The following is an 11,883-nucleotide window of genomic DNA, read 5'->3' as shown; positions in this document are numbered from 1 at the left end:
GATTTTCACAGGCAATTGCTAAACCAGTAGGTTATTAGGGGATGCATCGTTATGAAAATGCAGAAGTTTATTTCTTATCATAGGAGAACATATCCATACCCTTTACACAGCTTCCTTTTGGGTTAAATAAATTCAACTCGTTGGTCAATCATTAAAGGGTAACTATTCTTGTCTCATTGCGTCCATTGTCATCGATGTGTTGTTTCAATGATCCAAAAATATATAGTCATTTTATTTAATATGTTCCATTCTTTGGTAGGTTAAAAAGTCTTGGAGGCTAGTGCAAAAATCAATAAAAAACCCTATGTACTATATTCACATTATTTTGCATTAGCTTGTGTAGTGAAATAATTTAAATCTGTTTCCAAAGGGGAATTGAAGACTTGTGTAGACAGGAGAGCACACAAGCACATTACTGATGTGGGCTCATGGAGAGAAATTTCTTCTCCAGGACCAGGATGTGGGCAGCTATGGTTAGCATTAGTCTCCTGAAATTAATTTCTTGCCATAGAATCGAAATTTGTTGAAGTTCCTTTTTTATCTGAAGTAGAAATGGTATATGATACTACCTATATTGCCTAAAGAAAAATAGAACAAGAGTACAGCAGGGTTTTTTGCTATCTACATTTATATTTAATGTGAACCTTAATATCACATAAAATGATGAAGCTGTCTTCAGAGAAGAAACCTCGGGTGTGCAATGTTTAGTTGATGAGATGGCTTTACTTGCAAAGAAGAAAGAACTTACAAGGGCCTTATCCAGAATGGAGGAGGAAATGGAAGAGAAATATAGTAAGTAGGAATGGAGAAGGAGGCTTCCCACCCTGAGAAAATAGTGCCAGCATGGACTTATGGGGGTGATTCATGAAAGTCCTAAAATGAAAAATTAACCTTGTAGTTTCACAGTACTTCAATTGAAAATGGTTTTCATATTCTTCAGGTGACTTCAAACTCAGGTTTTATGTAAAGAAAGCACTGTGGAGCCAAAAACAAAAATGTTTTCATTCTTCCATGAATGAATTCCTTAAATTTCACCAGAAACAACAAATTATATAGTCATATTTCCTATGGGGTTGCAGAGAAAAGATAAACGCAATGGAAATGTTCTACTGAAAAAAATAAAATGATTTTACATAAGCTAATGAAGTACTTTGAAAAGCAGGTACGGAAGGAATCTTACAGTTGACACTCAATTAAGAGAACTAATCAGACTCGGGGGATGATAGCTAACTGAAGGTCATAGTTCACAGTAACAGAGGGGAAGAATTTCTTCAATTTTTTTGCTATCCAACTATATCTGGTTACCCGGTGATAATCGTCATCAATGCACTCTTAGCTTAACAAGATCCTAGAGGCAAATGGTTCACCAATGCAAGTTCAAAACGCCCATGCCCAAGGGAGGACTGATTCACCTAGAGTGAACTCCCATCTTCCCCTTTCCTGCATTTAATTTTTCTCACCATTAAATATATTTTGAGTGGTTTGTACTCTTTCATTTTATTGCTTTCCAAATGTTTCCATTGATTCGTATAAAGTGATGCATTTGAGTCTCCAAACATTTTTTCATACTTCCAGGTTTCGGCTACATTTAAAATACCTACTGCCTTCTTCAGATTGAAAACCTTTCCTTCACTAGTACTGTGTTGGCAGTTGTAACCCTATGAGAGTTCTTCCTGTGGTTGTTATGCTTCCATCAAATTCTTACCTTCCCCTCAATCTCTCCTTGCGCCACAGTAACTTTTCCATGACCACTAGCTTGTGGCCATATGTGAGCCAGAATAGCTTTCCAGTTACACTGCGAGTACATCTTCAGTGTTGTTATTAACTAGTCATGATCTCATTAAGAAAATGAAAAAAACAGAAAATCCTTCAAATATTAATTTGACTAAGATTCATATCCTTTAGCCTATTTATTACCTTGCTCAAGCTTATTCTCACATAACTGCACCTGATGATATTTTTAAATAACAGATTAAGTACAAAAAATACTTTCTCAAAATTGTTTAATCAAACTAATTATTTGTTGTACAATATTTTTCAATTATATGGTCACAATATTACTGATTTAGCTATACCAAATAGGATCCTGTGCTGGAGTTGAATAATCCTTTTCAATTATCCAACAATACTGCTCATTCAAACTAGGTTAGAGAAACATCTTTATTGGAATTTTGAATCTTATTTACCTTTTTAGTTCTTAATGTGTATACAACAGTTCAGTTGTTTAACCATTGGTAAGAATAAGATATACTTGTCAAATTAGTTGTTTACCACAAGTAACAATCCTTGGGCCCTTTATTTATTTTATGATTCCCTTGCCAAATAGCAATGTACTTTCGGGTGCTGATGATACTTGCACCTTAAATTCTGATATTCCATCGTGTATTGATGAGCACAAAAAACTATTACAAGCAGGCCCCTTTGGTATCAAGAAAATTTTTTGTCAAATAATGACCTGCTTTATGCAATTCCAATGTAAAATATCCCCTGCCCTAATGCAGCCGATTATTAAAAATGAACAAACATACCAGCCCAAGTTCTTTCACAGACAAATTCCTTGGTTTTGACTTGTGTGAGGTTATCAATTGGACCACTCGAATCAAATATCTAAGTAACTCTCTACAGATATTTAAATACCAAGACAGTAAGCACCAGTAATCTCCATCCAAACCTTTAAAATGGTTCACTATGCCAGTATTCCCTTGCATCTCTCATATGGTACAGTCTTCTGGGGTAATACAAGGGCTGCCCCATAGAGCATTCTCATTGAAATATCAATTCAAGCCGTTTATGGGGTATCTCCAGGTGAGCCATCATTTGAGCATCTTTGCATCCCCATTCTCTCTCCTAGATAAATACTATTTTATACAATTACATGAAATTGCTGGTGTATGTAAATTTGGCAACCGGAATGATATTCAACATTCCAGATCCCATGTTCACAAAAAACTAGCAGAATCAGCTACTCCTCCACAACTTCTAAAATAGAAGTGAGTTTACTGATACAAAGCAAGTTCCATTTTAATATGGATGAATTCATTGTAGACTAAACCAATATTCACTTCCCAGTATCTGTTCCATCTCCTTGTGTCCCTTTATTTTCATATATCCTGAATATTTTCTTAGGCCTAAGTAAAAAGTCCAATATGAATGAGTGCCATGTCTTATGACCATTTTGTACAATAAAGAATTATCATTATCTGCAAATATTATGCCATTACAACCTACCCTGAGCTAATTTCACACATAATATCGGGCGATCTCTCCCTCCAGCCAACAAACCAACCTTAAGGTAAATGTTTTTTTTTAGATATGCATTTCTTGGCGGAGTGCTCAAGCCAGTTAAGCTACTGAGGACACTTAACAGGCTTAGGCACTCAGCTGGATATCAAGGGATCTGGATTCGAATCCTGACCAAAGTGAAAGATTTTCACACAAATTGCTGCATCTATTGCACACTTAGCAGATGACTCTGTTTAAAGTCACTGCCGCAACACCACCTGCAGTTTCTTGGAAATGTATTTTTGTTTAAAAATATATAGACCCAAAAAAAATGAAACAAGGAAAGATTCTGCCATGTGTTGCTACCCGATTGCAGTATAGGCTGGAGAAAATTGGAGAGAGATCTGCTAGAATTCCTTGCCTCCTACCATTAATTTCTTCTCCATTATTGTACAAATATCCATTCTTTTAAACAAGCTCCTAATAACACTGAGTGAACTTGTAGATTTCAACTATCTGCTAGGAGTAAACAAATTAGGAAGAATTTTTTATTACGAATACATGCCAAGTATAGAACTTGGCCCAAAGAGCTCCATTTAGTTTTGGTAACTATGGAGAATGTAATGAATCATCAAAAGTTGAAATACTGTATGCATAAACATTGAAGTTGGGATGGTATTAACTAGAGCAGGCAAGACACCCATTTAGGATATGTTATAGGTCAATAGCACAAAGCACTAAGGGCATCATAAGTAGAAGTTAAAGAAGCTTTTATGACAACAATGGACTGAGACCCAAAAAAAACTAATTTTTGTTTCAAGGTAAAGATAAAAGGATTACAAAAATTTTTACATGGAATGATATGCTGTATAGCCATGAAATTTGATCTTCAGAGGAGGATAAATGCTGTTAGGATGCTTTAGAAGTAAAAATGTGGAGAAAAATGGAATATGTTAAAAGGAGAGAAAAGAATAATCTGAGTCCTACAGCAAACAGGGAAAGCCGATTTGTGGCATGTTAGAAATCAACAAAAATTGGATTATGAACTGTAGAGGGAGTAAAAGAATAGATATGAAATTCTGTGTTGTATTAGACTACTTATATAACATTTATACAATGTTGGGATTAAGAAATCAAGTGTTGTAAGAGGGGCTCAGAAGTCCATTTCTTAGCCCTTAGATTCATACAGAACCCAACCTGAAATGTATACTACTGTCAATAATGACCTAACTGGAATTTATTAATTCAGTGTTCGTAGTATTTTCTACCATAGATGCATATCAATTAGTCAAAGGCCTCTGTTTAAATTGCAATATCCTCTATCATTACATGAGGCTTAGTTTAAATTGCTATATTGCTACAAAATTGAAAATACAAGATGCCACGATTCCCACTCAGAAACAACGTAGCCTTTTCTTTATCTTCTTCAGGTCAACCACTAAATTTATCACAAATGAGGTACAATAGTACCAATAAAATTTGCCGACATGAAAACATATTTTTTTGCTTTTATAATTAAAACTTATACAGATGGTTTTTGGCATGATATTGGTCACAGAGAATACGGAAGGCACAAGCATGGGCTTCCTCCAACATATTTTGATCAATGGAAAAGCAGAATGCCAGGAATTGAAATTCTTTTAATTAAACTGCCAAACCTCCTTGTTTTATATACAACTGCAGCAACAAACTCCAATCTTCAAAATGTTGAGAACTTGCAAGTCTAAGACAAAGTAAACGCCAGAGTGGGAAGATGAGATCACCAAACTTATGCTTGATGCACCAACTTTCAGTTCAAATGAAGATGGAAAATTGGTAATGATGAAATCTATAGTGAGATACTTGAGACACCAATCACATGGTTAACTCCTGCAAAATATTCAAAGTTACATTATTGAAAAATAATACAGGTACCCAAATAAGAAGAATAAAAAGTTCAATAAAAATGGTTAAATTCTACTTGCCATTATTGCATTGACAATATCATTTTGATTATTCTTGAGAGCTTTGACTGCTTTAGCTCTGCTCACATTAGCTTGTGACATAACCAGGTCTACATCCTTATCTTCAATTCCACTCTCATCAACGTCTTCCTCTTCACTTTCTTCTTGGATTGTAGCAGGAGCCTAAAGATAGATGTAAAAAAGTTAGTCTATGATCCTAATATAAGACAATTTATGCTATTTGAACTCCACATAGGAAGTGAATTTGGCTAAGCTACAGGCTTTCGATAAGAGTATGAATTTATCAGAACGTCTAGAGTAAATACCATTAAAAATTATATGTATTCACAGGCCTGACCTTGGGACAAAATTACTTCATCAGTTTACATGCAGTAAGCACCATTGTCCATGCAGCCTACGTATTTTATTTTGAACATATTAATTATAATAATGAACTAACTTTTTAATTGGGAATAAAATATGGAAATAGAATACAAACACATGGGTTATTTATTTTGACGGTCTTTTCTCTGGAGAGTAGATGAAATTTTACATTTTGATTCACTAAAACTACCAAAATAAGAACTGTTTAAACTCAAAATCCACTGATGCAAGCTAGCGCGGCGAGTGTCATTGCACACTAGCACTAAGACAAGTGTTCCTATCATGTCTGTCAACATTGGAAAATTCACAGTTTGGAACAGCTGCTTTCAGGACTTTCCAGATCATGGATTCAGATAACTTGACATAAGTTGCACTGTCTTTTCAGCAATAATATTTAAACAGCTTTCAATGAACATTTAGCAATCAGGAGTATCTGCTTGGCTGCAAATATTTCCTCAAAGAAATCAAAACCATCCTTTTGCACATTCAAGCCACAAATTAACTGATTTATTTGAAAAAATATTGACCATAAAATACTTCAAATAGTTGCTCATAAAATGATATTCTGGCTACGTTACTCACCGTTATACTGCCTCCCGCCTCCACAACTTGGGTCATGGCATCAGGTGCTTTGAATTTTTCAGCTGCAGCCACCTGAGCTTGTTGGCTCAAATCCTCAATCTTAAGTACAAGAAAAAGCAATCAAAATTAGCATCCTAACATAATACTAATAACCATAAATCTTTATTTGTCCCAAGTAAGTATTATAAAATACGGCATACTGAGCACACCAGCCTGGTCATAACTGGGAGGAACTAGATAAAAACAAAACTTTACAACATAAAAAATACCAATTACAAAGATATCAGAATAACCAAAATTGTAGATTTAGACCATATGAAAGGTATGAATATATATAAACAATACCATGAAAAGACACAAAACAAAAAATAGCACTAAACCCTAATACAGTAATAGTATTAATCATTTATTATCTACATACCCTCTTACAGATGAATAAATTCATTTGTGTGAGAATATTTTTGGAAACAGAAATCGGAAAATTTAGATGGTGCAATGAAATGAACACCTTCTAAATGTTCAGGTAATTTATTATTAAGTTGGACCGATTTCTTTGGGCCAGAGTGCGGCTTCCTCAGTTCAAATGTAACTATAGCAGTTTACTTCAAGAAGAATATTTTCCTGATCATGGATTTGTATTTAATCACAACATGACTTAGTGAAATACATAAATAATACCTAAGGCTTCACTTTTAACATTTATCATCCACAGGGGTGAGAATTATTCATTAAATTTGAATGGTTGAATTATGGCCCAGAATCCAAACGTAACAAAAAACCATTGTCTGTACAGATTATTGTTTTACATTCAAAACACATGCCTGGGATGGGGGCACCATTCTTTTTTATCACCTACACTTAATTTCTCCAGGATGTCTAATAAATCCCAATATTTTTCTAGCTTTCCCACATACTCCCCTGAAACAACTTATATACCTACACATATACTTAAAAATTTAGGCTAACTACGTTTCCAATTTTGATGCATCGGATGTACTTACTTAATGAATGCATTCATAAGTCATGCTTACTTATTTGCATATATCAAGCAAGTAAACCTCAGTAAAAAAATTCAAGACTAGACCCCACCATAAAAAATAGGTTGAAAGAATTCAATTTTTTGTTGTTATCCTAATTTCAGCCTTTTTAGCACAAACGAAATGATTTAGAGATAACCTTCTTTTAATTGCAGAAGTTAACTCCAAAAGCTAGTCAATGGTTTCCAAGCCAGGTATCACACTCTTAATGATTTTTGAGATATTATAGTTTCTGTAAACAGCTATGGAGTATTTAACCACATTTTGCATTCCAAATAAATGTCAACCACTGACCAAAGGAAAAATACTTTTGATATATGTTCATCATGTAGGAAACAATGCACAAAAAATAATTATTTAATTCCATACTTATATAACTTAATTCAATCACATTAGATGATTTAAAATGGAATGAGTTCATTAAAGAGTAAATTTAAATAGGCAAATCAAGTAAATATTTGACTTTCTTGACTGAGTGCCCACCCCAATGACACTTAAAGAAAATTGCAGCACGCTTTTCGTTTCTCTTAAACATAATTAAATAAAAAAAACCATCAACACGTTCATCAACCCGAAGGTCAGTTTGGTAGGCGATGGTAGAGTTAACCCAGTACTAAGCCCAAATGCATGTGAAATTCACACATGGTTCATGGTTTCCCAGGAAGATCTGGTACCTGGAAAATCACATAGCTTGGATGTAGCTGCAGGTGCCTAGAGAGGCTTGCCCGGGAAGTAAAAGAACCCTGCGGTCAGTAGCCCAATGCTCTACCCATGGACTACCGCAACCCACACATAATCCAACAATTAGAAAATAGCATCAAGAGCACATACCTTAGCTTCACCAAATACAATATATGTGTCAGATGCAGGGTTCTTGTACACATCTGGTTTATTGATGACAAATAATATATTCTTAGATTTCCGGATGGTTACACGGCTGACACCTTGGACCTAAAAAATTTGTTTGAAAATAAGTTCAACTGAACAATGATATGTTTAATACAAAGCAATTAAGTATGGTCACATTATTTCATTGTTAACTTTCAATCACAACAACACAATATAGTTGAGATGCATGAAAAAACTGAAGCATTATCAAGTACTTCTGCATAGCTTCATAAAAATTGAAATCAGTAAATAATAAACCCCAATGAAATCCCCAAAGCACATGACAATACTAAACTTATTCAATACACGAACATCCTGCATGACAAAAATTTATGTTTCTTCCGACATACGAAGACCACATTTGTAACAAAGGAAACATTGCGATGAGTAGAAAAGTAATATTTTATTTAGCTCTCCAAAATAATTAATTATGAGAGGCATGGCAGTGTACTTACAGACTTGAAAAATTGGAACTACAGAATAATACAAAATTGCCTCAATACTTTTTAGCCTTGAAATCACCAACTATAAATAAGTTCAAGAACCAATAATGATAGCCAACCAATGTACTATCTTCCTCATTATCTTTACCATATTAATGCAATTACAATTACTTCTTAATGATTAACAAAAACATTGCACGATTGAGCAACCACAGTCAATTACATTCTACTTGGCTTCACAGATTAAATTAATTGGATGCAACGAACTTGGGAAAATAATTACCGGTTTCAGTCCCAATTTGGACATAATTTTACGGGCCTTCTTTTCCCCCCTGCTCTGCTTAGCTTTACTGACCATGTCCTCCGGCAAGCCAGCTGCCGCTGCAACCTAAAACAAACAGTCAATGTGTTCATTATTTCCTAATATAAATGAAATTGACATTTGATTTACTAGGGAACAACAGGAATGAGAACTTACGTCGGCATCATGAACAAATTTGTTAATGCACTCTCCGGCCAAATAATAGGGCTTCTAAGAGTAGACACTCAGGAGAAGTGATGTACAAAGCTCTAGATATCGCCAGAGCAAAGAAAGTAGATTCGTGACATTTGGATATTCTAATCTCGAAGAGCAAACCCATGAATTGAAGTGCTGGCGAACACTGATGCCATTTATATAATGCTTTTCATGTATATATTCAATGGACTTCACTGTTTCGATTCGGTCAAGGGTTACTACTAGTGCTTGTTCTACCAATCAACTGCCGTAATTGTCAGTGAAATTTCATCAAAATTTACTACAACAGTAAGACCCCTCTCAACATTCCATAGACTTGCGTCACCCTTAAGGCATGAACTAAAAACCCTTGGCCAACAATCATTTAGACTTGACTTTGAGCGCACGGTCAGAACTCTATTGCTGGTGTTTACTTACAGGGAACTGGCCCTGTGTCTGTGGTGCATCTTCTAACTCGGGAATTGTACCATCAGAGTCTGAATCAGTCCCAGATCCAGATGCTTCCCGCCTTTCAGTGATTGAGGCCGTTGCCTTGTCAAGTTCCGTCAATTCCGGCATCTTGGAATCGTTGCTGGTGCTGTAATTTTAAATGTGAAAGAACAAATAAGGATTTTAAATTGCACAAAATATAAGATACTGATCATAACAGCGATCGAATTTCATGGGAAAAGTAAACAATGTGAACCACCGAAAAACACAAAATAAATTCATTAACAAATGCACGTGTATGGAATAACAATAAATATTAATGTCACATTTTGAACAATGAATCTTCTACGGTTAAATTCAATAATTTATAATTATGAACACATTAAAGATGGATTCACTCTTTGATGGATACCTTTCAGCCACTTTCGATGATTTTATTTCACCTTGTGGTAACTCTCAAGATGGCTGAGTCAGGTGGCGCAGTAAAATTTTAGCATCGAATATATTTCTCGGCCAATAGACTTTATCCAGCAAGACCGCCAAATTAAATGAAACACTGTCATGAAATTTTAACTGTCTGCGAAAGAATAATTTCTTCTTATATTTCCTGCGACACTTTAAAGTCTTTTAAACAGCAGTAAAATTGTCCTTCTTGTAAAAATGTTCCCCTAAAACGAGCCTCATTTAGTATATTATTATAAAATACTACTATGTACTACCTATAAACAGAACTTGTCTGAACCGCGATAAATAAAGCCGTACGTAATATTTGCTAATCATAAAAATGACTTCATCTTAGCAGCATGGATTGTTATATAAAATGGTGTTTTTGTATCTTATATGTATATATTATCTTGATCCCATTATTAAACACAGATAATTCCTAAACATGCTTTACCGCTTTGATTTCACAATAGTAAATTGATTCAAAATTCCCTGTAATATAATTTCCAAGCTGTAAACCCGTGGAAAATCCTTATTATTATATTCAATGTTAGGTTATAATTGACAACTTTGCTATGATGAAAAAGTATGATTTTCCTTGGAGTTTTCACCGTTTCCCAAAAAAAAATGCCAAATGGAATGTAATCCCATTTTTAATTTTCCCTCCAATATTATTATGAGAATTATGTACTAATTTTGAATGCGCACTACCACAAATGAATATACAGGCACAGTAAACTTGATTGAAAGTTCCTGGCATATACATTCCAAGCCCTTTGATGAGGGTGTAGTCAAAAGGGTCAGTTGAGAATTGCGACAAACACATACCTTAGTCCTACCTGTACAGCTTCCTATATAAAATAGTCGTTGCACATGCATAAATAAAATTCAAATATCAATGAAAATGTTGGCAGGAATGATTGCACCTGCTGAGACCCCTTGTATAAGTTTAGGATATATTTCAAACTTTATGAAATTGCAATATACTTATCATTAGATTGGTTCCTGGAAAAGTCGGATTTCGAGCTTTTGTAGGGTGCAGAACAAAGAGTAGTCCCAAAACTTTACTGCATGTGAAAATAGTTTTCCAAATTTAATGGGAGGAGTAGTTTACTACCGCTTTTTCTCGAAACTATGTCCATTATATTAACTGCTAATAGATTAAACCATTACAAGGCATCATCTACTGAAGGTTCTAATGGAATTCAATCAGGACTTATTTCTTAAGACTCATGCTTCTTGTATTGTCTCCCATCTGGGCGATTGAGGCCCAAAAATATAAGTAAACCATGATGATAAATGGATGATGCATGCTCATCCATCCTAATCAGTGGACAATGGATCATTCAACATAAACTAAAGAAAAATGCAATTGACTACTTTTCCGGAATCTATAAATGAAACCAGTTTGGTTCCACATATTGCATATACACTTAGATGAACCATTTTTCTATATCTATATATTCACACGGGTATTTCAATTAAAAAAACAGATGTGGCAGAAATAGTCCATCTATGCATATTTTGTTTGCTAAAAATCAGTATTTCGGAAAATATTAAGATAGAAAAATGATATAATTCACTGTATTTATTTATTAAAGCCTGTATGAGACCATATAGGCCCATTTCCCATCTAATCTGCTAACATTACATTAAAGATAATTAGAAACACCCATGCCCTATGTGGAGGAATACCCACCTAGCTGTAAATCGAACCCCTCAACCACTGGGTTTTCCGCCTGAAGCATTACCTTGCCACTAACGGGAAGCGACTATAGATAGATAGATAGAAGTCTTTATTTGGGCGAAATTGAGACCAAATGGTCCCTTCTTCCATTACTATATTATATATATTCAATGACTATAAGGAGTAAATAAGCCTAACTAATTTTTAGTAAAAAATGTCTCCCTCATTGAGATAGCCAGATGATTCCATGGATAATCAATTCCAACCACGTGCATTTGTTTCCAAACCAACTGGGTTGGTCTGGAAA

General features: G+C 34.6%; 1 protein-coding gene across 1 annotated transcript; it reads right to left on the bottom strand.

Moving 5' to 3' along the window:
• Positions 1–4,710: 4,710 nt before the first annotated feature.
• Positions 4,711–9,936, bottom strand: Nacalpha (nascent polypeptide associated complex protein alpha subunit). Its single transcript, XM_071588070.1, has 7 exons — positions 9,858–9,936; positions 9,434–9,593; positions 8,783–8,887; positions 8,000–8,119; positions 6,132–6,230; positions 5,187–5,348; positions 4,711–5,091 (listed from the first exon to the last, which is right to left on the bottom strand). Exons 2-7 carry the CDS (start codon positions 9,572–9,574, stop codon positions 5,077–5,079), a joined length of 642 nt encoding a protein of 213 aa, XP_071444171.1. The 5' UTR covers positions 9,575–9,593; positions 9,858–9,936; the 3' UTR covers positions 4,711–5,076.
• Between the last annotated feature and the right edge of the window lie 1,947 nt (positions 9,937–11,883).

This window comes from Hetaerina americana, unplaced genomic scaffold, assembly GCF_022747635.1.
Source record: "Hetaerina americana unplaced genomic scaffold, ioHetAmer1.1.p SCAF_1, whole genome shotgun sequence".
In the NCBI taxonomy this organism is placed as follows: domain Eukaryota; kingdom Metazoa; phylum Arthropoda; class Insecta; order Odonata; family Calopterygidae; genus Hetaerina; species Hetaerina americana.
Note: the sequence above shows the minus strand (reverse complement) of the source record. Positions and strands in the feature narration are given on the sequence as shown.